Here is a 26318-nt window from a genome sequence, read left to right on the forward strand (position 1 = left end):
TGTAACTTTGGAAACCACGTGGGATAGATGATCAAGTGATCATAGTGTACAACATGATTTCTCAGTACATTTAGGGAAGCAAATATCAAACTCGTACAACATGATTTCTCAGTACATTTAGGGAAGCAAATATCAAGCTCGGCCATCGGTTTGGCTCCCTCATGCACCTTTACGAAACTCATCACTGTGGAAATTAGACTAATTAAATGAAAAGTAAACTTAAGATAGTTACTTCCAAATGGCATGATAATGTGAAAAGATTGAACATATATGTGTCCAAGTATGCTTGTAAATTTCATGTATAAAATGAAATACTTTTTGTGTTATATACAACAACAAAAAGTTCGTGCTCTAAGGAAAAAGCAAACTTCTTAGCAATACATTTATGTTTTTTTTCATAGAACACGAAACTCATCATTTTTACATGAAATTTACATGCACGGGAAAATATCTGGTGAAAACCACTTCTACGGTGCAAACTGTGAAAACTCCATCGAAAAAAGTTCAAAAATTCTCAAAAAAATTACATATGTTAGAGTAGTGATGTTTTATATATTTGTAAAATTTCAAGTCTAAACTCAATTACATTTGGTAGTAGCGAAAAAAACAAATTCAGCATGACTGGTGGGCCTTCAGTGTTTGACACTATTCATTTGGGTATTTCTCTTTTTAATTCCATCCAAATGCATTTGATTTTCAACTTGAAATTTTCCACGTTTGTACAGCACCACACCTCCAACATATGACATTTTTATTGGAATTTTGGAACTTTTATACATGGTTTTTATGGAGTTTGCACCAAATGGAAGTTCTCACCGGATACGCGACTCCAACACTAATACAAGAGTAAAGTGAAACAGAGATCCTCGAACTATTTCTAGTACTCACCTAGGTCAGGAAACTGAAAATCGTCATCTAGCTCCTCGAGTTATACTTATTGACTCATCCAAGTCGAGATCAACATCGAAATTCTTCCGGTCAAACATACCAACTATTTTCGGTTTGGGTGAGTCACTAAGTATATTTGGAGGATCTAGATAGAAATTTCTACATAAGCGATACTTAGTTTCTGAACAATAATGTGGTTTGAAAAATAAAATATCGCTAGTACAGGGCTTACTAAGGGCGTAAAAACAAGTGCGGAGAATCTTGAGATGTCATTTGGACGTCGTGGACGTTGCAAGAATGGCTTACTACGGGCGTAAAAACAAGTGCGGTGAATCTTGTGATGTCGTTTGGACGCCTTGGATGTTGCAAAAATGCAAAGTCTTCACTTGTCTTGCCATCCACAACAGGTTTTGGATCGCTAGTAGACCTGAACGACGAGGGCGGCCAAACGTCTTTGTTGTTTGTGGAACTTCAAGCCTGAGACCGTTGATCATGTTATCTCTAGTTGCGGTTTCTCGCGGCATATCAGGGTCTCCACCTCCTTGCTCTGCCTTCGGGATGATTTTTCTCTGACCTCCTAGAGGGACTCAATGTCGATCAAGTCTTGGTGGATAGGTGCCGCTACGAGCTAGCCTTACTAGACAGGCTATCCCTTATTTGATCTGACCTCCTAGAGGGACTCAATGTCTCTTGGGAGTTTTGGGTCGAGCATAATGCTAGTGTCATTCAGAATGTTCCCCACGTTGGTTGTCATATCGTGGCTAAGATCAAGACTGCGGCTACCTAGTTGGTCTCTGCAGGCACGAAACACCTTGGAGCTTTCCTTCCTAGAGAGTAGTCATTTGTGTTCTTTCTCCCGTTTTCGCATGTTAGCCGTTGTGCCCACGTGTTTTTACTTTCAGCCTTTGGGTTTCCTTAAACTTCTTGTTTATCAATAAAATGAGAAAAAAGATCATCGTCGTCTGTAATGTCATCAAAGATAGGCAGTCTTCTCTCTTCTAACTCGATTCCTACTAGTTTCTTGCTGCCTACTTGCTTAGGTCTTGCAAAGGGAATTTAGTTTTAGTTCTTAGAATTGTCTTTGACAGAAAGAAAAGGACTGTCTCCCTTTTCGCCCGGCCATCTCTCAAAGCCAGTGGACCACGGGAACGAAGACTTGGGCTCAGTTTGGCATTGTTGAAATGTACTGCGCTGAACTTATTTTATAATCTGTTGTGAAAAAATACACGCGAAAATAGAAAAATTGGTTAGCCAGACAAGAAAATAATGAAAAATCGAAATTATGATAATCTACCGCAGTGCCAAACGAAACTTAATAGGTGCATTTGCCAAAGCAGGCCCCGGTCGAGAATGTAGACGGTACGAGCCGGTCGCACGTGTCCAAATCAATGTCCGATCCGCGCACTCAAAATCCCAAAAGGTAACGATCAATTTGCCACGTTTTGCATTTTCGCTCCCTTTTCCGGCTCGTTGCTTCATTTCTAATCGGCCATAAAGATTAAAGGTGCGTAGCTACTGTGATCGCCATATTAAAGTGTGCAGGTGCATATATGCATATCAGCTAGCATGTGTTAATAACGTGTACTTTTTGTAAGAAGTGGCCGCATCTTAATATGATGTCACATATCGGCTCAAAGATCAGGTGGTTCATCAATAAATTGGATTGTGGTACGTAGGCGCCGATGTGACACGGGATCTAGAATTAAACATCGACTTTAATCATTCGGAAGTGAAGACTAATTAATTAATTAGATGGGCGTGCATGCATGTGTCTATGCCTAAGCTAAATAATTAACCGGAATCATATCCATGTCGAACGACCGGCAATTTGTCGGCATGAAGTTGGTACTCCGCGTAGTTACCAGCAGTGCCGCCCGGCGACAAGACAATAACGGGCAATTGAAATTTTAAGTGTCGCTAGCTAGTCGTCTCATATATCTTTTAGGTATGGATTAACATTGAGTCACTGGGCACTTAGTTTGTGATATATGTCCTTGATACTCTGAAATTATTGAGTCCCGCAACACTTTTGAAAGTATGGATGGAGGCGCAGTCGTTACAGTTAATTACTTCTTCCGATCTTAAATTGTTGTCGAAATATTATATCTATCTAGACGCTTTTTAAGAATAGATAAATTCATATTTGGCCAAATTTGAGTCAAGAATTTAGAATCAGAACTTAACTGACACATGAATCTTTTTTTTGGCGCAAATTGACACATTAATCAAGTATATGCATCTGTTGGATCTATTGGGAGTAATGAGATGCATGGTAAAATGATCACAAGAGAGGCCGTACTGAGACACAGTTCGTTCAACCAGATGGGCATGCATACGGCCATGCAGGTAGTCGTGGTGAAAAGAGGAATTGAAGATGCCGCGCCTGCAAGCAAAGGGAAACGAAAGGCAGCCATCCATCGGAATAACGGGTTCAGGGGCTTCAGGCTGATGAGCGATCGATCGAGAAGCAAGAGAGAAAAGCGAGTAGTAGCAGCAGCAAGGAAAGTACATGGGTGGACAAAATTTTGTCCCTTTCTCCTCGCTGAAGTCTCTTCCATTCCCCACGCACTGAATTCTCTGCCTTTCGGACACTCTAGTTGCCACTTCTTTTTATCTGTTTCTCAATCGTAGAAGAAAAAACGCACAGCTTAAAGCTAACCCAAAGACAAAAGGATCCACAAAGGTTGCCTGAATTAATCAGGCTACTACTAGCAACTCAGTAATCTACTAGTAGTCCAAAAGCGATCACGAATGACCAAATAGAGCAGTGCTCGCTCCACTCGAGTCCAACGCAACGCTCCCGAGTCTGAATCCGGCCGGCTCCGCTCTACAAGACCGTTGTGGAGTGCGCGCCGGCGTGTAATCAATCACGCACGGCACGACGGCGACGGGCTTAACTAAGAATATAATTGATGTGGTTCATCTGTGCATCATTGTGCCTATACGTAATGATCGTTCCGATTGTAATCACGATATAGTGCTTGCTTTATATCAGTATATGATTGGGGATTCGAGAGGTACGTCTTAACCGCAACGACCAAGCTAGAATGAGCTTCTGCGAAAAATGCTAAATACTCGTAGAGGCCGGATTAGCGCTAGCTACAAATTAGCAGATGCGTCCGTAGTGGCATACATCGGGTCAGGTCAGACGGACGGAGACAGCGCGTCTCTCGAGTTGATGGGAATGCGATGCGCCATCCTTCTCCGACTCTCAATAATCACCGACATCAGCTAGGTTCGGTGGCAGTGCCCGCACATTTTCAAACACAGGAATGCAATTCGAGGTACCAAGCTCGTGGCACTGGGACGTCGGGGAGGATTCCCTTGTGTTAATTTGTGTGCTACACCAACCAGGGTAAGGGTTCTCCACGTATAGCAGGTGCCTCGATTGATGCCTTTAAACCGGTTCTCTTCGGACTGATTTGGAGGAGGTGATCCTAGGGAGTGCAAGTAGAATGCTAGAGAACATTGCATTCTCTAACGTTTCATTTCATTTTAAGCTCTTGTTTGGTATTAGTAAAAGAATTCAATGTTTTTAAAATATTATCCTCCAAATTCAAGAAACCCCAAATGAACTGTTTGGTAAGGAGAGATCTTGCACTATTGGGCATTAGGTGAACACCAGATTCACTTAAATACTCAATACGGACTTGTGACTTAAAATATGCTAGTGTCAAACAAGGCCTAAAGAAGACAGTAAAACATGAGAAATCTCTTCATCACAAACCACGAGGAGTGTTCCATGCCATCCACACAAAGCATGGGCGCGGTCTCTTGCGGCGGTGCGTTCGAATGTAGGCGCAAAGCCAAAGCAACCTAGTTATTAAAAATGGTTTAGCTATTGATAAGTTAACTGATTTTTAGTTAGATATTGGTTGACATGCTCGACCTTTGAATTATAATCCAATATCATGTGGGAGAGAAGAAAGTGGGGATGGCCCTCAGATCTTAATCCAACGGATCTGACTCGTCAATTTAGATTGAAGATCTTTTGCTTAAAAATCAGGCAACTAATAAATAGTCACCCCCGTTAAAAGATAAAAAGCAAAGCCGCCCAACCCAATGCAACACAACACACCCCATTTCAAAAGTTTCATAGTTTGTAAAAAAAACTATTCCTAAAACTTTGAGAGCTAAAAGAACTGAACGCCATCTGAATTTTTTCCCAAAAAAGTTGGAAGCTAGTTCATCCTACAAATTTGGAAGCCCGTCGAAATTTAAAAGTTTTGTCAAAAAAAGAAAGGAAATATATCCCTAAAAAATGAAAGCTTTGTGAATATTTGTTGACAGATCATCTCAAAACTTAAAACTTTGCTCTAAAAAAAGATGTGGCTACATCTCCGGGTCTAATTTTTAAGCAAAAAACTTAGATCTCAGTTGACGCATCGGAACGTTAGATTTCCCCTCTCTCTTCCATGTACTGATCTCTAAGTAAAAATAGTTATAAAAGATAAACCACTACTGATGATGAATGTGTACGTAGTGCAGATTACACGATAGTCGGTCATAAAACCTCCTCAAAAGTTTCAAAGTTTGTCAAAATAAAAAACAGAAAGAATGTTCATAAAATCTGAAAAGTTTAATTGAAAAAACTTAAGCCCACCAAAAAAATCCAAAAAATTGAAAATTTCATCCTACAAAAATGGAAGGTTGTCCCAGAAAAAAGTTGAAGCCCATCAAAACTTAAAAGTTTTGTCAAAAAGAAAGAAAATATATCTCTAAAAATTTGAAACTTTGTGTATGTTTGTTGAAAGCTCATCCAGAATTTTAAAATTTTACTCTAAAAACAAGTTGTGGTTATGTCTCAGACGTCTAATTTTTAAGAAAAAACATTTAAATATCAATTGACGTATGAGAATAGTTGATATGCGTGTCATTTCCACTCTTCTATCTCCCATGTGCTGCCGTAAACCTTAATGCAAGGCCAACGTGTCTACTGATGGGTCTCTAAATTAAGCAGTTGAAAGATAAACCACTCGTGATGAATGTGTACGTAGTCCAGATTACACGACAGTCGGTCATAAAACCTCCTTGACAAACCGGCAAAACACAAGAAATTCTCCGGCCACATCGGCACACGCACGCACGCGGAAAACCCTGGCCGTGCCACCGCGACCGGGTCCGGTTTGTCAGATCCTTCACCGACGCGCCCCGCCCCCTGATAAGTTATAGCAACCGGCTACCTTCTTGCACTGCCACTCCCGCTCCATTTCCTCTTGCGCTTCTTTGCTTGTCGCAGACCAAACCCAAGCTTTAATTCTCCATTTGCCGCTATAAGTAGCAACAACTAGCCCAGCAGCTGGACACCAAACCATCACTTCACTCGCCACCATCAAAGCTTCTCGCCGACACATACACCTCAATCCTCTCACACATACTAGAACTCAATTAACCGCGCGCGCGTCCATCGATCCATGGCCGACAAGCCGCCCCTGCCGCCGGCGCCAGGCATGACGACGAAGCCCAAACAACCCAAGCCATCCGCCGTCGCCGCTCAAGCCCCAACGACGAGGCCGATGCCGGCGCCGGCGCTGAAGAAGCCGCCGCCCCTCGCGCCGCCGCGGCAGGGGGTGCCCCCTCTGAAGCCTCCACCAGCGCACCACTACCGCCAGCACCAGCAAGCTCCGACGAGGAAGCAGCGGCACCACCGCGGAAGCAGCTGCTCGTGCCGCCGCGTGTGCTGCGTGGCCACGGGTCTCGTCCTCCTCTTCCTCTGCCTGGCCTTCGCGGCGTCCTGCCTGGCCTACCTCTACTACCACCCACACCCGCCTTCCTTCCACCTGCAACCCATCTCCCTCACCCGCTTCAAAATCACCAACTCCACGGCCGTCTCCGCCATGGACGTGACCGTGAGAGCCAAGCTGGTCTCCTGGAACCCCAACGACAGGGTCGCCTTCGAGTACGCCGGCAACGGCGCAGAGGGCCGCGTCGCGCTCGCGGATGCCGACGGCGACGTGGAGCTCGGCTGGGGCCCCGTAGTCCTGGGCGGCCAGGGCGGCGGCGCCGCTGGCTTCGAGCACGCACCCAGGAGCGTGGCCGCGCTCGGGTTCGTGGCCGCGGCCAAGGGGGTCGTCGTCGACGAGGCCGTGGCGGGCCGCGTGCGCGACCGGTATCGGCGCCGGCAGCTCGCGTTCAAGGTGGTCGTGGACACACATGTCGGCGTGCGGCTTGCGGGGTTGGCCCTGCGCACCGGCATGGTGCCCGTCAGGGTGTTCTGCGACGGCGGGGTCATGGCGCCGCGCGGGAGCTCTGCTGCTGGGAGCCCCATGAGCAAGTGCCAGGTCTACCTCTTCAGAATGAAATGGTGAGTCACACTGAACTCTGACGCACCGCTTGCGTGTAAATAAATATATGTGCTAGATATGCGAAAATTAATTGACTACGCGCAAATAAGGTTTAGTACTCGATCGCAAGCATTGTATCGTTCTTTAAAAACAAGACTTGCTTGTAGTACTGCATAAATTTTGCAGGGGAGAGAAGACAAGAATAAAATCGGAATAATCACCTCATTATCGTCAGAAACATGAAGAGAGGTCCAGTAGTATTCCGAATTAAAACGCACGAAAATCTGTCGAATTGATTCGAGCTGATCCATGCTCATCCAACTATCAATCAACCAACCAATTAGCACAAGGAAAAGATTCCATAGGTCAACAATATACGGGGAATTAGCAGCACACAACAAAACAAATATTAAGGCATATATTCGTACGACCATGAGATGTCATCGTCGTGTTGGGCCTCCCCTTTAGTTCAGTGATCCCTAGCATGACAGTACACTACAGTGGATATAATGTAGATCCGTGGATTGTAGCAATAGAATAGATACGCGGCATCTTCCTTGCTTGGCGCGCCGATGGACGGGTGAGTGAGCGAAACGGCTGTCTCCAAGCAAAAGCAGCCCAGGATTCTCTCTGTCCCTAGCTACCATATGTAGGCTTAGAACTTTTCCCACAAAAGTTAATACTACTACTAATATGTACGTAGGCTTTGGTTACACGTACACGTAGCCACGGCCATCACAATTCAAAAGTGTGGTTTACTTTCCGTCAAGCAACAGTTAACATTCCAAATGTTCAAATGAGTTCCACTGATACCTAGCAATACGGAAGTATACGACACGTATAGGCTTGTGTCGGTAAGTGCAACCACTGAATAAATGAACCCAGCCGACGTCGCTAACCGCAGAGTAAATGAAATGCTTGCTTGGATGCTGCGTGGTACGTTTACCATACATGTTGGTGTGTCCCAATCCAACTTGTTTCGCCACCTATTTTTGACGCCTTGATCTGTTGGGGATCCACCTGGTCAGCTGGACCATCAACAGGCCGGGTAGCTCACATGAATAAGCCAAGACAAGAAAAGTCGCCCAATTGTACACAATTGGATTGTGGGAGCACGAATTGGGAAGCCTAAAAGGGACACTGGATCCTAGATGAGAGGAACATGATTGGTAACAACTGTGCTTGCAAGGACCAGTGTCTGAAACCCAAAAGCACCTACTACCTGAAGTGTCTTACAAGTCCCTAGTGATCAGTACAGGGCAATGCTGATTTATGATTGACCAAAATTTCCAAACTTATCTGAACATTCCACTGAAATTGGAAGAATTTAGCTGAGAAAGTTTTATCTATATGGCTAATCTGCTACCCATTATGGCATTTCAGCAGTCTGAAGAATTTGAAACATGTATAGAAAATTGATGGTTCAAAAGCTACAAGAAACTGACCATTTTTTACGTGCTGAAACTATTTTCAGGTTAAGCTTGAACTGAAGGTGGAGTTGCCTACGACATGTTTAGGATCGATCATATATAGTCGGTGGTGTCGAAGCTGGAGATGCGCTAACTTATATGTGTTTTCTGCCGATGAGATGATGATTGGTTTGCCTGGAACTTGATTGCGGCGATTCGAGTTCGTCCTGATCGACAGTTCCATATGTTATCGAAAACTCTGGACTGGAGCATGTAAGAAACCCTAACGAAGCAAAGCTTGTAACTGTATATTACTCCCATATGCTGGCCTGCTCCCAATTCTTTTGTTTCTGTGGTATATATACATGCACATGCATATATAGCAGGAGTGAAACGATCGTTCATGCGTGTGTCTGTTCTTTCTTGTTAGCGCCTATTTCCAGGATTGAAGTGATTGTATAGTGACTCATCTGATGGTTTCATTTGATCATCTTGGATCACTTCATTGCAACCCTAAAACTTAGTAACCGTGGCAGCGGAGATGAGAGCACTCGTGGTCTGAGTCTGAGACCGAGGAAGCAACGGGGACAACGGCACCACTGCGTCACCACTCACCAACAACAGGGCAGAAGTTACCTGAAGCCTGGTTGCTGGTGCCGGTGCCGTGGCCAAAATCGCTTAAATTTTTCCCTCGTTCTGGTCCTTCAATATCAGGATCTGGACTCTAGTAAAACTCTCGTTCAGTGTAAACTTGCAAATAATCATCGGGAACAGCCTCTGCCTCGACAAGTCCTCCCTTCCTTGGTTCTCCCACTGGTCCTCTACCATTCTACCGCCAGGCCATGTTGCTCTTCTGGGCCCCAGTACCCCACTTGTTGGACCCAAATCGGCCCACAGGTCTCTTTATGGGGAGAGGAAAGGAAAAAAAAAAGGCAAATTCTCCCGTACCTGATACTCCATCCAGCCTCAATGGAGTATTAGGAAAGGGCATATCTGACTTTTCACATCTTTACAATAGTAAAAAGTAAAAAAAAACATTTGTCTCCCTCAGTCCCACCTCACCCGGACCCTTTCCTCCCTAATGTCTGGCGCCGTCCGCGCCCTCCTCCAGCGTGCCGCCGCCACCCTCCCTCCGTCCTCCAGCGTGCCAGCGCCGTCCTCTCCCTCCTCCAACACATCGCCTCCGCCCTCCACCCAGGCCACGCCGTCCTCGCCCTCCTCCAGCGTGCCGCCGCATTCCGACCTCCTCACAGCGTGGCGCTGCCCTCCACCCAGCCATCTCCCTCTTCTGATCTTCACGTGCCAGCATGATCAAATCGGCTATATCCTAGCTGGCATTTGGAATTCAGAAACCAGCATCCCATTTCCTCTTTGGTGCTTTCTGGTATTTTCTTGTATTTGTTCATATGTTATTCAACTGCTTGTATAGGAGCAGATTGTTTCATTTAGGACAGAAGTCCAATATACAGTAGATGCTTTCATTTGATTTATGGTGGTCTTGTACAACAATTACCGAGTAGTACTTATTATTTACAAATAGATGGTATGCCAGACTTGTGCAATTTAAAAGTTAATAAATGTAATATTTCAAAGGAGCATGGTATTTGATCATACCGGGATAGTGTGTGTTCCAATACATGATGACCTTCAATTGTGGTTTTATGGTAATCTGCGTCACTTGTGATCTTGGTACTTTGGATGTGTTTTGTGCCGCACTTTGGATGTGTTTTGTGCCTTCACATAATAATTATGCTTTCATGTCCTAGTTAGTTTTCTTTCCTTTTCTTCTCTGGTTGTCTGTTTGCTCTTCTCAGAGCAATACAATTGTGCATGGTCATCATGTTCTCAATTCAGATATAATTTTTTTTGTACAAATTCTGAGAATAAATACTTGTGTAAAGTCATAATTTTTCCTGTGAATCTTTCATCTGCAACCAATCTACTAGGTGGATCCTGCTTATACATTAAATGACTATACTTGTATGTTGTCTTATACATTATGCCAAATCCGACGGCCGACATCATCGGCGGAGGCTCATCTTTGTCAACAATGGCTAGAAGAAATATTATCTTGCAATTGGAAGTGATTTTGGGTCTGCAAACTCATGCAGTTCCTTATTCTTCTCAGTTTTCATGAGACATTATACTGCAAGCAAAAGCCTTTATTTGGTCTGTAAAATCATGCAGCTAGTGCAGATGCTCATTTTGTAATCTGATTACGCTCTTTTTGTAATCTGTAATCATCGGTGCCTGAGAAATGCTAGTGCATATGGTGCCTTAGTTTACACGCACATAGAAATGTATCAGTGCACATGTTCCAGATTATCAGATTACAGATATATTTGAGAAATGTATATGTACCTGTGCTTGAGATATATGAATTTGTGAGATATATGTTCCTCTCGTTTATTCTCGTTTTGCAATCTCTAACCTGCCAATTTTCTACCTGAAATCAATACTGAATATTGATTTATAATATGTTAATTAATGCTGGTGGAACCTGCACTGCAAATGATGCTTCCCTAGTGCTGTCTAGGAGTAACGGCTGAAACTATACATCGAATGCTAAAGTTGCTTGGATATTAGTGGGAAATGTGTTGTAATAAAAGTGAAGCTTTATTATGATCAGAAACTGAAGAGTACTGGATGGAAAGTGTTCTAGCTTTGGATGGTCACGTAGCCTTTATTATGAATTGTGTGTGTGCTGGTGCCATTGGATAGACTTCGATATGATGCATTGAATTGTGACCTGTCAGGTTGTGATAATTTCATAATTGGTCACACTGAAATTTTGATTTTGTTGATGTCGATTGTTAAAGAACTGGCATAGGGAGATAACATCCGCTCTCTGCAAAAAAAAAATTGCTTGTATGGGATCTCTCGAGTTAGAAGTGACCTATAGAACAAGTGTTTGATTCTGTACAAACACCTAGTTCTGGCTTTATATCAATTATGCTGACTCTTCGCATTTGAACCATAGTTTACATATTCCATATTTTCAACCCAAGAAAATCAGATTCATTTTAGTATTTCGAGGCACAGAGACTGAAGGTCCTTAGCTCCTACAAACACAGGGTGAAATGAGACACAAATAATCAGTATATATCCATAGATCAAAAGAGGATAACTGGAAACAAATGCAACTATATTTCCTTTCAAAAATATCAGTCTAATCACATAATGCCATTATCCACATTTTCCATCAATTTCACATGATTACTACCCATGTATTCCCATGTATTCCCGTATGGCCCAAGTATACCCCTATGTGAGGCATGACCCAATTGGCCTCTGTTTCTTCTTTCAAGTCTTTTCAAAGCTTCTTCTCCACTCCAGCTATCTTCCCTCCATGGGCGGCCATCTCTTTGTTGACACAACTCAAGCATGGCATGTCATCTCTGCATTGCATTGTACCTGACAAAAGGACATCCGGGTCAGGATTACTATGAGCTAATTTGATCCACAAGACTTGGGCGTAACTTTGAAACATGCTAAGTACTTTCATGCACAGCTAGCAAAATGCTAATTAACATGGTTTTCTGCATTAGCTCTAAATATGCAAGAAAACTACAAGTATAGAAAGCAGCTGAAATAGCTCCGGCATCAGATTAGAAAAGGAAAATGTAGCAGCATTGAGAAACACAGACTGGAGTAGAAAACCTGTACCCAAAGCAAATTATTCAATACACCAACATGCAGAATTGGAAAAATATGAACATGTAAGAACATGTGACTTTTAACTGAAATGTATTAAGAGGAATTTAGAAAGGTAATGGACAATGATAGATCAGTTAAATACAAGATTACAAAAAGTATGAGATCAAAGTTGTGCTGCTAGTTTGACAACAGTACGGCAGAACTAATTACCAGCTAGTTTCAGAGCTAATTACCATCTAGTTTCAGAATTCCGAATTATTCAACGTACCACACAACCAATCTAATCGAACATGCCACAACTAACATGAGAACCAACCAATCTCAAGATTAGAACAGACGGACTAGTATATTCTGAACATTTTCTTAATTGGGTGAACAAAATTAGCAATGCTGATCTTAACTAATAATAAATCCTACAGGACAGATAGCAATGCTGATCTCAATAGATCCATCCAATACAAGATTCATGTCCTGTAAACTAAAGGAGAACAACTGCGCACACCACAACACGTCATCGAAGCTGCAGCACACTGGCATAGAACCCACGGAAATCCATGTCGCACACCTAAGGCAAAACGCTAATACGAACGATTTTTCTCTATGATCTAACGATCAACTAGCTACTGCTGCAAATCGTAATCACGCATGAAGAGTGAAGCAGGAGGCAGGACTAGGCACATACCGACGACGGTGTTGGTGGCTGGTGGGGTTCATAGCGGCATGGCGCCCTCCACCAGCGCCGTCCTCGCCCTCCTCCAGCGCGCCACAGCGCGCCTCCACCCATCGCGACGCATCCGCCCTTCTCCAGCGCGACCCGGCCGCCACCAGCTCCGCCCCGACCCGCCGCTGTGTTGTTCCGCTCCTTGACGGGAGAGGACGCAGACCACCTGCCCCCGGACCCGCCGCGTCCACCTGCCGCTAGATCCTCCCCCTCGCGCCCATTCCTTTCGATGCTGCTATGCGTGTGTACGTCGGCGTAGCGGGAGGTGGTCTCCGACGGTGGAATCTACTGCGACGCAGGAGAGAAAGATAGATGGGGAAACTGTCGGTCCGTGGGGGGAGGGAGGGGCCAAGGGGTGGTTCCGGAAATGTTTTGGACACTTGTCAGACTACTCCATGTCCTTCTTTCAATACTCCGTCCTATTACTCCACACAGCTGAATTGGAGTATTAGGGAGTATCATCGAATCTGAGCCCTTGGATCTAAAAAATAGACGGTCCAAATTAATTACGGGGTACTGTAGAAGAGCTCAAAAAAAAACCTTGCTCTTGCCTTGCTTCAGTTCTTGTAGGTTACCGCCGCGAGCAAGAAAGGAGAGAAAATAGAAGGTGAATTGCGAAAATAGGACGAGAAGAGATCACTATCCAGAACTCTAGATTTGTGGCTTTGTGTTGATTTTTCACTAAGCTTGGATGCTCAAATATAGTTGGAGCGGTTTCAAACTTGATGAGTTCGGTCCACACTCAGAGCACTTCGGTTTGGTCAGTTGGGGTATCAAATTAGAGTGATTTCTTATATATGTTTACTGGAAACTCACAGCGCAATAGGGTTCAAATGCTGTCGAATTGTTCAGGACCCACCATATTGTTTGTGTAGCTGCCAAGTTTTCACACAAATTTGGACCGTTGATTTAAGAACAATTATCTGAAAACCGAAAAGGACATGATCTATGTTTCTCTATTCACTTGGTTTTGTGGTACCTCTTGTTGCTCCGGTTAAGAGTGGTTGTTGGTGTGGTAATAGCAAGTTTGTACCTTGTGTTGCTATTGATGTGATCCTCTAGAAATCCTAGAGAAGACTCCGTTGTATCTATTGCTCCTGTGAAGAGTGGTTTTTACTCACTGGTATCCCACGTAAATCATGTGTCATTTTGTGCATATAGTTGTCTTTATTTCATTACTTGTTGGTTGAAATTATTCTCGAAGTCTCACGTGCTACAAGTCCATGTGATTGTGCTGTGCCTATTTGCTATGTCGGTGAATTGATGCCATCATGTAAATGGTCTATTAGAACCATGAAATATCTAATGGTCCAGTTAATGGTTGCCTTGAATGCATTCAAGTGCTTAAGAGTGGTTCAGTTTGAATTTTAAGGTGAGAAGAGCAGAAAATAAGTCTCTCTTGTGCGCATATTTTTGCACATGGAAATCAAAGGTCGTGGGAATTTAGCCTTACCGAAATTCTGAGATATGTTAATTATAAGTTAATCCAGGCTTTCTTTCTTTCTCTTTCTAAGCTTTCTTTCTTTCTCTTTCTAACTTGTAACTGTTGGCATCCCTTGTAACTCCATAAATACCTTCATCATCAATAGATAAGACATCTTTTGATTTGTTTGCTCACTGTCTCTCTACTTTACAATTCTACCATTGGTACAGGTACAAAGAACTGTAGAGATATAAGTTACGAGAGCGATAATCATACTACTCGGCAAACTGCCTGTGACTAATTCTTTGACAACTCAGATCGCTTGTTACACCAGCAGACAGAACTCTTTATCTTTCTGCCGAAAAGAAGTTGTTTAGCCTTATTAGCGACAGACAAAATCTTTATTCCCTTATTAGGATCTCCTTTTACTTTACCGGCTTCAAATTTCGAGTAAAGAAGTCTCATCTTCTTTTCAACAAAGAACAGCCAAAGAATCATCCGCACTTTGTTCCAACGACACAGCCGAATATCATGGAAAACAGCATGATTAATACCATGATTAGTTGAAAGTAATGACTACAAAGAAGAAGAAAAGATTTAGCATCACACTGGAAATGGAGCTTCGATTTCCATCCTTTTGAATGTAACAATAACATCCAAGACAATCAACCAGATTTCTTTTACAGTTTATTACACCCTCAGATCCATACTTGTGCATATGGTGCAGCGTAGATCATCAGGCATAGGATACTTGTTTACTTCAACCTTTCTGCTTCTACTGATTGCAATACAATCCAAAACACAGAAAGAAGACACATCACAACCGACCAGCTCCAGCAGCAGTATTGGAGAGCCAAGTGAAAAGTAGCACGTTAGCGCATATCTGTAAAACAGAGGTCAAGTGCATTATCAAAGAAGCTTCCACACCAAATAGACTAGACAACAAAGAAAAGCCTTAGAGCATCATCAAGCACAAGAAAGAGCAAAGCACATACCCTCAAGTATACTCCATCTCCATTAAAAAGATAAATATACAAGCATCACATGTGCTTGTACGGCAGCTATGAGCCTATGACAAGCTGAGTCCACAAAAACTGAAGTAGCTATGACAAGCTGGGTCCAAAAAAACTGAAGTTGTTGGGCAACCAGAGAATGGCAAAGAATCCTCATGAGAAGACAACAAGAATCTCAAGTAACAGGTGCAAGCTCAACAGCATAGAGAACACCACCTTCAAACATGAATTCTGCCAATCAATCCATCTCTAAGCACAACTCCATTTACAGATTAGGAAATACAACACCTAATGTCATGGAAGGTAGACCAATCCATCCAAAAGAATGTGACATCTAGTACCTTAGCAGCCTGGAACATGGTCCAGACCATTGTAAAGAATGATTAGTGCCCTAACAAAACCAACGAAAACTAAACACTGGGTCAAGACTTTCTGTACAGGCAGTGGCAAGTGATCTGATGATTCCTCAACCTCTGGCTAGGTAGACCTCAAGATGCTTTCCTTTGCTATTCTGCTGTGAGCTCCCAGATTGGCTACTGTAATCAATTCTCTTCCTGTATTCCATAGGTGGAGTTCTGCTTCCGAATGCAACTTGATGCAACTGCAAGAAAGCAAGCATACTTACTGCAAAAACTGCAGCATTACCCAGAACACTGCCAATTTTGTCCACTCGAAATGAATTCTTGGCTAAAGATAGACTACAAGATAACATATTTGCCATGATACTTGAACCATTGCCCCCATTGTCCACCGGATCCTCCCCTGACTGGCATTGTGTCGCACGGACATCTTCTGGTGAAATGAATCGACTCTTGTCACTCACCTCACCTACAAATGCCAAGGCCTCCTCAATGACTCTATACTTCTTCCCCTGATGTTCAGCTAACCTTGTAGCAAGGACTAGGCGGCTTTGCTCCAGTCTAGCAACTGCAGCATCCCGCTCAGCCAGTTGTTGTGATTGAACAGTCTGTGGAGGAAATATTAACAAAAGTAAATAACAGGTCTTAAATCTATTAAATTGGACAAATAAATGAATTATCTAAAAGCATTGTCGGTAAGCATGTGCAGGTTGCTAAATTCAGACATATATTTCAGTCATAAACAGCAGAAGGGCCCGAAGGACTTAACACACAAGCTCCATCCGTGAGTACCACATTAATCATGGTTTCATGCTGTTGCCTTTTAGACAAATCAAACAACTATCAAACAGGCACTGTCTCCTGCCTCTTTGACACCCAACAAACATTAACTACAAGAAAACAAATATGGCAATGAAATTCATGTGAATTACCCTTTTTCCATCCACACGGCCTTCATTCCCAATCTAAACAAACCAATTGCAGCCAACTGAATGATACCAACCAATCGGAGTAAAAATCATCTAGACACGAAATAGCACACTAAACAATGAGAGGAAAACCAAAGACAGTCCATCACACGAAATTTGCGACCTGCTGATACAGTGTAACACGTGAGCATTGAGCAGCAACTCAGTCTACATGTGAACAACATGATTTCAATAAATAACCAATCAGAGAATCATACGAAATGCCTTGTGGATCACAAAGCCGCCAATCGCCCTACAGAACACAAGCAAGTCACTGGAAATCATGATGTGCCAATCAAGCCAACAACGCATCCAAGTACCACTCACGGATCCGCTCCGCATTCATCGCAGCAACTAAGGCGTGGTCCTGGCCAGAATCAAACTCATGCTACCACCGAGCACCAATCAGAACGAAACCCTAAAGCAGATGAGGAGAGAGAGCGCAAGGGAGGGGGCAATCTCACTCACATGCAAGAACTCGAGGTGGTCCTCGAGGTCCTCGAGCGCCGTCCGGATGGCGTGCAGGCTCCTGGCCTCGGCCATCGCTCCCGCCGCGGCGGCCAGGGCCGAACCGCCGCCGTCTTCCTCCCCGAATCCTCCTCCTCCCCGACGTCCCTTGACGAAGACACACCCATTCCGGCCGCCGGCGCGGGCGCAGGCGGAGGGGCGCGGCGGCGGCGGGGCGGGGAGGAAGTGGGTGGTGGAGACGGTGAGGATGGCGTCGCTGAGGCGGTCGTGGAGGTCCCAGATCCGCTCCAGAACCGCCTCCGCGTCCGCCGCGTCCCATCTCATCACCTCGCCGTGGCTCTAGGGTTTGTTGTTCGGGTGCGTGCGGATTGGGTGGGGAGGAGCGGCGAGGTGGGAGGGAGAGGAGAGGGGGGAGGAAAGGGAGGGAAACTGCTGGAAGGGAGGGGAGGAAGTGTGGGGGGAGAGAGTGAATTGGTGGAATATGTGAGGAGGGCGGCACGACCGATGCGGAGGCTTCTGTTGCTTTGCGAGCGGGGGTCGAGAGAAAATATCGCGCTTGCTGTTGTTGTTTGGCTGTTTGATTCGTCTTTTTGCGACTACTACTGAAGGTGTAGCGAAATTATGTGTTCGTGTTCCCTCCGTTCGAAAGCTTCGATCAACGACCATGTAAGCTACTGTACGTCTGCACGTGAAAGAAAATCATACTAATAGCTATAGATCCTCATTCAAAAAAATTATGATACAACTCGTATTAAATCAGCGAGAAATAATATGCGCAGGAGAGTAGCATTTTTAATCCATATACGTTTGGAAATAATATACAATATTTAATAGGCGGCAAAAAAATCAAAGTAGACTAATGATACAACTAGTTCTAATAACAAGACAACATTATTCCCATAACGCTACTACATTATCCTACTTAGGTTGCGTTGGTGTTGACGTGGATTAATAATCCAGTTTTTTCGACCAACTTCTGACTATTTTGTTTTTTTATATTTTTTTATAAACAAATATAAAACAAGTTCAGCACAACACAGTTCAGTAATGTCAAACCAGCCTAACAGAGATAGACATTTCTAAACAGCATACAATAAAAGCTTAGAAAAGGTACGGTTGAGTTTACTCATGAAACATAATAGAGGTTTTGTCAACGTCGACGAACTACGATAGCAGACTAGCTTGATGAAGGCTCGACGCAGTTCATCTAAAGTAAACTAGCGGTCTCCAAATCTTTATAATCGCAATGAGTTGGGCTGCTTAGAAATCTTATTGTCGTCTCCGTGCATGTTACTGCGATTATAAAGATTCGGAGACCACGATGTCCTATACTTGGTGCACACCTAGAAGAAGAGTCGGCAAAGATTTTAGTTTTTTTTTTGCAGATAGGCAAAGGTTCTAGTTGCTTAGGGCAGCTCAAGGGGCCCAACTCTCTGCATTTGTCCATTTGAGGGTCCATTAGTACTTAGCACTTTTTAGAGAGGGAGATGGAATCGGGAATTAACACTCACGTTAATTTCGTCATGCGAACCATAGCATGTGATGGCTTCTTATATTGGCAGCCCAACGGAAGAACCATATCATAGCAATTAAGCCATCAGTGATTGTCCAGTAACACAACAATATTACTCCCTCCGTTTGGATTTATAAGGCTACTGTTGAAATTTGTACCACACTTTGACCCAACAAATGTTTAATTAAATTTAGTATATGTATATAAAAGTTATACCATTAGAAATAATTTCAATATTATATCTTTTGTGCCGCAATAATCTCGTATTACTAATGCAATTTTTGGTCAAACTTTGGCATAAAATTTCGCGTGAGCCTTATAAAGCCAAACGAGTACCTACTAGTAACGGCAGTAATGATGGCTCGAATGAATCAGCAGTTCAAATCTCATTTAAACCAACAAAAGTAAGAAGAGAATCATATTTGCCAACTGTGGGCACACACACTGGGATTTTCAGAATCTTATAATGGCTCTCATGTACACATGAGCCACCCGATACTATGGGCTCAAAATTCTAGGACGTACAAAACAATAGTATGATAAAAGTTTCAATTCGAACAATCAATATATTCAGTTTCCAAACAAGACACCTTGTATTTCGAAGCGAGAGGGACAAAAGGAACAAGTGGCGAAGCTGTAGCTAAGACCTCGCGGCAAAGTATGCTATGCCAGGAGCAATTTGCCCGAGTTTGGTCAATACTCAATCGCCGTACGGATGGAAAGATGGATTGTATAAATTTGTTTGGTCGAACAATTGTTACATCTTTTGTCAGCTGCAAAAGAAAAAGATGTTGAAGATTGCATCGTAAGTAATCTGAGATGACATAGAAGATATATACATCTCTGCAGTAATCTTCCGTCGACCGGTGGGGGCTTCGTTATCTTTGTATTAGATTTTCATCCGGTTTTTCCTAATTAACCTTGCAAGCCTATTTTTTCCATAATGAAATGAAGGAACTCTCTACTCTTTTGAGGTGTCCTAAAAACATAGATTAAAATACACCACTAGTCCATGAACTCGGCAAAAATGAACATTTTAGTCCACGAACTCGAAAAACGCATACTTAAACCCGTAAACTGGGACTACTGTGTCACTATAGTCCAAAAACGATTCCACGAGGCTTAAACATGCCACGTGACCGCCACGTCAGCTTTGGTCAGGACTGCGGGCTACTACTCGATTTTCTCAGAATTTGTCTTTTTGCAAAATCACCATGCCCGAGCGCACGTGAGGGGCAAGGCGGCCGCGCCCAGACGGAGATTCTGGGGCCCTGAGAACCACGCCGTTGATGCCGCTGCCTCGCCTAAGGTCGCTATCAAGCTCACAGTGCTCAATTTTGACGAGAGGACGTCGATGAAGGGGTCGCCGAAGCCGACGTGGCGCCCACGTGGCGTGTTTAAGCCTCGCCAAATCGTTTTTGGACTAAAGTGACACAATTGTCCCAGTTTAGAGGTTTAAGAGTGCTTTTTTCGAGTTCGTGGACTAAAGTGTTCATTTTTGTCGAGTTCATGAACTAGTGGTGTATTTTACTAAAAAAATATACATCCATGCCGTAATCTTATTTGCCAAAGATTGTTTTTCCTGCCGGTACGTTTGCATAGCTGTCTTGGAATATTGGGGTACGTAGTTCTGCAACAATTGCAATTATTTTTCTCGTTTCCTATGTTTGACTGCAATATGATTTGAAATTGAGACGTCTCAATTACGCAGAAGTTCGATCACGCTGCCAGCTAGTAGTCCTTTTACACCGTGCACCGTATCTGCGCTTTTATATGCAGGTATGCTTCATTAACAATTGATCTTCACAAAAAGAAACTCACTCTTATCCATGTTATATCAGCGAACCGGTATTATTGTTCATGATAACCCAACGGATGCTATATCCCCACACGATTATTAATAATCTACTCCCACTGTTTCTAATTAATTGGTGCCGGAAATTTCTAAAAAAAAACTTTGCTATTTTTCGAAATCGACCTGCAATCCATGTTCTACCAGAATTTTTGCAAAAAAACCCTGTAGTTTTTAGAAATCAACGTGCAGTCTATGTTCAATTGAAGATGTGTAACGTAGGTTGCTTTCGTAAATTAATAGGTTTTTTTTTGCAAAATGGCCGGTTCCAATTGGGAACGGATGGAGTATATTGGACAATGATTGTTCTCTTAAATAAAATTTCAAAAGCAAAATACGGCTGTCTTTTAAAAAGCTACTACCTCCGTTTCATAATTACCGTCGAAATATTTCATGTATCTAGACGACGTTGTTTAAGAATAGATACATCTATTTTGAGTATATTTGAGACGAAATTTATGAAACAGAGTAGAATCTGAAGGTACACAGAAAACCAGCTGCGAGCCTGCGATCAACTAGTGTCCACAGCACCGTACATCAGGGGATCCTTCTCCCTAAGCATGCGGCCATACACTGGTCAGCTGGACAAATTCACCCGTGGGCCATGTTGTTTGCTTAGGATCGAAGCTCATGGGCGGCTGAGAGTTCAGTGCACGTTGGCCCCTGCACGCAGAGAGTATTGCTGTGGCAGAACATGTACAAGGCCACTGAAACCATGCGGACTCCTTTTAAAGCCCTCATGCAAAATGACAGAACAATCGTGTCACATCTCAGTTAAAAGACACCATCGATTTCAACGTCACACAGGGCCAGTTATTTTCGGTTTCATGGACCGGTTTCTTCGAGAAGCTGCCCTACTGCAGTTTTCTGTAGAAACCGTCACCTAAATTTGATTAGACTAACAAACTAGTTTGGCTTAAACTATTTTAGAAATCTAACTAAATCTAAAATGCGGCTTCTTCAGGAAGCTAAGTGAGAACAGCTTTTAAGAGAAACCGGTCTTAAAAGTCGAAAAGAACGCAACCATTCTCATGCCTTAGCACATATTACTACGAAGTAGTATCACACTAAGCTAAGCTTGGAAGTCGAAGCTGTCTGCAAGCCCACCAAGGCTCCAAGGATCCAACCTGTGCCTAGGCCCAGGCCCATTCCATTGACGTTTTAATTCCTTTCAGAACTGTGCCCCCAGCCGCGGCCCAATTCAGTAAAAGAACAGATTGGCCTGCTAATCGGCAGTCTATTGCTAGCGACTTTTTAAAAAGCAAACACACTGATTACAACTAGGTGTGGCCATTTTAACCGAAAACCAAACACCCGAACCGAATAACCGTAACCGAAACCGATTAGACCGTAACCAATAATTTCTGTGTCTAATTCGGTTCCTGACTTTGAAAAACCGAATTTATTTCGGGCAATTCGGTTTTAAACCCTCGGTTATGTTCGGTTAGAACCGAAAACCGAACCGAATTTTCGGTTAGAACCGAACCGAACCGATCGGTGAACCGAAATTTCAGATTAACCGGAGAACCGAACAGAACGGTTCAATTTACGGTTCGGTTAAACCGAACGCCCACCCTGAATAACAACATAGACAATTAAGCAAGCGGGGCCTCCTCTCATCCTCTGTATTTCACGTCTTTTTGTTGCAGAACTCGTCTATATTTTATTAATATTTTGTACATGTCATTTTCAATTAGTAACTTATTGCGTGGCAGTCATATTTCTAGCTATTTTCACAGGTTATTAAAAAATCTTGAAAAAAAACTAAAATTAGATTTCCCATGCATATATCCTAGGTCTCATATGAGAAGCTAAAGCTGAATATGGGACCCACATGTATGTGAAGTTGAAGCTAGGAGAAACATGTAATAGATAAATTAAGGCGGTGAAGGCGAGCTCAAGAAGAAGGAGGATGCGACGGCAACAGCGAGAGAGGATCTAGGATACGACAACAACATTGGGGAAAGATGAGGTTGCAGCAATGATCGAGCTAAAGGGTTCTACCCGGGAAAGAGTGGTCGGAGAGCTCAGGGTTGCGCCCATTGTGGCCGGTGCTAGGTAGCTCCCTCAGGCTGGAATGCGGGGCACACTCACCAGTGGAATGAAAAACACAAACTCGATCATCAGAGTTTGTTTGATTGAACAAAGAAAACTTAACAAAAGGTTGGAGTGGATGAAAACTTTCTTACGAAATGCAGAGGAAATGAATATACTTTTGGAAAATTTCTCATTAAATTCAGTCCTACAACTCATATAGAAAAAATCTTAAAGATTCAATCCTCCGAGGTCCATAAAGAAATCCTTTAAATCAAAGAGGCACATAGATTTCCCGTTTCAAAACATCAGATGTCCAAACTGAGACTGAACTTATCCTAATATATGGAATGTAGGATAAGGCACAACAAACAGTTGAAATCTGGACATCACACACACTATATGTCATTAGGAAACGTGTGCGAACGGGGTACTCTCACACACGACTAGCCTGCATAAACCGTGTCCAAGACATTGAACGCGTTTCGGCGTTAGAAAACGAATATATAGTACATGGCTTCAGCATTCCTTTCAACATCGCACACAGTTTGTTTTTTCGACTGTTTACGGTTATGTACTTCATGCACAACTGCTTTATTTAGTAGGAAGTTATGAGTCTTAGAACGTTTGGTCGATCCATACACTAGTGTTTTTTTTTGTTGAGGAAAAAGATCCATACACTAGTGGATATAGCAGCACATCGACATTATGTTGAGGAAGAAATAATTCGGCTGGTTCACCGCCCTGTTCGAATCTCCCGTCAGAATAATGCATTGAGAGAGCTGGGCTTGATTTTACATCTTAGAAACAATATACTGCATCATTTCTTTATTTGAAATTACATCGAAGCGAGGCTCAGCACAAGGAATGACGCATCCGAACCAAACAAACGACAAAATTTGGTTAGAGTGGGTTTCGCAATGGACGATAATTAAGGTGGTTCTTGCAGTCGTGGTAGCCTACAACAAACTGAGGTCATAATGCACTTTATGAGCTACATTGTTCACGATCCACACCAGTGTGTCGCCAAAAAAGTGGTTTCGCCGGCGAGGTGGATGAGTTACACAATGGTGGGTCAGTGGGTGAGCATGGCTAAGAAAAATTGACATGTGTTATACACCTTCAATGTGCAAAGAAGGCTCATGACTGGACCATGTACAACCTGCGAAGCATGATCAGGGGCGATCCATATTGTGCCTGTGGTTGAGGTTGGTTTTCTCCAAAATATCACTATGTACCTAAACAAATTGAACTGGTGACTAGTATTATAAGATTGCACCAATCGTGACTATGATGTATCTTAGCAAGTATATATAGATAGAGCCAGATATATACAGAGCTAAGTGTTTACGCCCATTTCACCTCGCGCTTACTGTGTGAGTCCTCGCCTCACAAATGATATGTGAGAACCTCGCAATTAGCGTGAGCAGTACTAAAAGAAACTAATATGGTTAGCATGAGTAAATTTCAGACAGTGTTATACGAACTACTCTCTCCGTTTCTAAATACTTGTCGCTGTTACCGGCGACAAGTATTTAGGAACGGAAGGAGTATATCATGGCGTCCCGACTCCCGACCCTATGCTGCTTGATATGCATTCCTATTCCGATCATACTGCAGGCATGCACAGTACATTTCCTTATATTGGGATTAGTTTTATCTTGGCGGCCAGATTAAAATACTCTTTTTGTTTCATAATTCTTGTTGAAATATTATATGTATCTAAACGTTTTTTGGAAATAGATACATTCATTTTTAAACAAATTTGAGACAACAATTATGAAACGGAAGGAGTAGTACCGAATATGAATCTTGTTTCTCAAATGGAGATACGCACATCAATTGATCATATCGTACAAATAAGAAATTGGTCTCATCTTTCGGATTTTGGTGAGTGATTTAGTAAATATAGAAAGTAATATCCCACAATATTGTAAGTGCCTTCTTAGCTCAGTGGTAGAGCCGTGGCTTTTAACCACGTGGCCGTGTTCGATCCCCACAGACAGCGTTTCCTAGTAGTAGCTGCTGTTTCAGTCTGATGAATGGACTTGCGCTACATTTTTTGGACAGCATTTACTTTTAATATTTTGACTTTCTATTTTATAAACTTTTTTTTTCAACTTTTGATTCACTAACTATACGCAATTGATATGAGCAGCCATCCAGGCTCTAACCGTGACTAATTTACCCTAAACCATAACTAAGCACTAGTGCTTTGAGACTCGTGCAGAAAAACAATGGGACATACTTGAGTTTGGCCCAGGGGTGTGCATAAAAACCGAGGAACGGAGAAGTGATACCGATTGAACACACACCGAGGGCGAATGAAACTTCGATAAGCATACTTGAAGAACCAAAGTTTAGTTGGTTAATTCGATTCCTGCATTTGGTTAACAAGAATAACCGAAAAACGAAGTTATGTCATATGTTGCTGGTCCTCTGCCTGTTAGATTGGATTCACATGGTTTTTATTGCTGAAAGGTATTGTTTATACTGTTGAAATTGTTGGGCCATCCCTTCACATGGAGGTGAACTTTCAGCCCAGCAAACAGCCACAAACCCAGTGCTTGTGAACCGTTGATCTCAGCCCCATCCAACGGTTGAGATTGCTCTACTTGTTGTATAAGGAGAAGAAGAAAACCCTATCCACCAAGATCAAGAGTGTGGCTGCTATTGTGAGAGCAAGAGTGAGCAACACAAAAAACACAATATGTTAAAAGAGAGGAAGAAGAAGTAAGAGATGATTTCTGTCCAAATTGGTGACTATAGACCGATTGTATTCAAGCCGGTGATTTGTAGCTCAAACGTGCTTGGATTAGCTCCAAACTTGGTGAGCTCGTTCCTTACTTTGAGTACTTCGATCTGGTTGGCTAGTTTGACTGTTGGGTCCGAGAAGCATTAGTGAGAGTGGTTTCGTCAGCTTGTCGAGTGCAGTTTCAGAACAAAATAGTTTTGGTAGAGGAACAATTTGGGTAGGCAAACGGTGTCCGATTGAGCTGAAATTTAGTGGGCTTGTTGGGGACTCGTGTATCTACTTGTCTCCCAAATTTGATGCTGTTTGGATCAGCGGTTTCAGAACAGTTGATGGAATACCGAAGGGGACATAAGCTATATCAACTCTGCTTTGTCGTGGTTATACCTCTCATGGTTGTTGTTGTGATTACCGGTTGGTAATGTGCTGAGTGTGTTGGACATCTCTAAATGTTCTGGAGTGACTTTTGTACCCATTTGATCATAGTGAAAAGTTGCGTGGACCGGTCGGTCCACAGCCGTGGTTTTTTACTTCTTAAGTTGATGAGGTTTTTCCACATGAAATCCTTGTGTCATTTGTGCATGTTGATTGTGTTTACTCAGCTGCCTACTTGTTGGTTGAAGCTATTTTCAAAGTTCATTACAAGTTTACAAGTTGAGGGATTGTGGTTTGCTTTATTGCTGTTCAAATTCCAATAAAAATATATTATCTTATTATTGCTAAAATATATTGTCTTTTATTGCGGAAATATATTGTTTTTACTGCTAAAACATGATGTTTTTACTCCACAAATCTGCGTCGATGCATGCTTTAAGTCTGAAGTTCACACTCTTCGGTTAGTTCGGTCTGGAACCGAGAACCGAACCGAACTTTCAGTGAACCGAACATTTGGTTATCAAATTTTTTGCAGCTAGCTACGGTTTGTGAACAACCGAGGAACCGAACTTTCGGTTAAAATCAAACACCCACCCTAGCTT

The 26318-nt window shown here is 42.9% G+C and overlaps 2 protein-coding genes across 3 annotated transcripts; one reads left to right on the plus strand and one right to left on the minus strand.

Moving 5' to 3' along the window:
* Window positions 1-6061: 6061 nt before the first annotated feature.
* On the plus strand, window positions 6062-9050 carry LOC100829205. Its single transcript, XM_003572160.4, has 2 exons — window positions 6062-7192; window positions 8647-9050. The coding sequence occupies exons 1-2, from the start codon at window positions 6303-6305 to the stop codon at window positions 8660-8662; spliced, it is 906 nt and encodes a 301-aa protein (XP_003572208.1). The 5' UTR covers window positions 6062-6302; the 3' UTR covers window positions 8663-9050.
* A 5928-nt stretch (window positions 9051-14978) lies between these two features.
* LOC100831560 (plastid division protein PDV1) lies at window positions 14979-17667 on the minus strand. 2 transcript variants are annotated; one of them, XR_002965638.1, is made up of 3 exons: window positions 17191-17667; window positions 15378-16362; window positions 14979-15265 (listed from the first exon to the last, which is right to left on the minus strand). XR_002965638.1 is itself a non-coding variant. In XM_014900147.2 (2 exons), the coding sequence occupies exons 1-2, from the start codon at window positions 17512-17514 to the stop codon at window positions 15862-15864; spliced, it is 825 nt and encodes a 274-aa protein (XP_014755633.1). In that variant the 5' UTR covers window positions 17515-17667; the 3' UTR covers window positions 14979-15861. The 2 variants fall into 2 exon arrangements, 1 of the variants encoding a protein (XP_014755633.1); XM_014900147.2 differs by having other exon boundaries at window positions 14979-16362.
* Window positions 17668-26318: the final 8651 nt, after the last annotated feature.

Source organism: Brachypodium distachyon, chromosome 3 (genome assembly GCF_000005505.3).
Source record: "Brachypodium distachyon strain Bd21 chromosome 3, Brachypodium_distachyon_v3.0, whole genome shotgun sequence".
Taxonomy (NCBI): Eukaryota; Viridiplantae; Streptophyta; class Magnoliopsida; order Poales; family Poaceae; genus Brachypodium; species Brachypodium distachyon.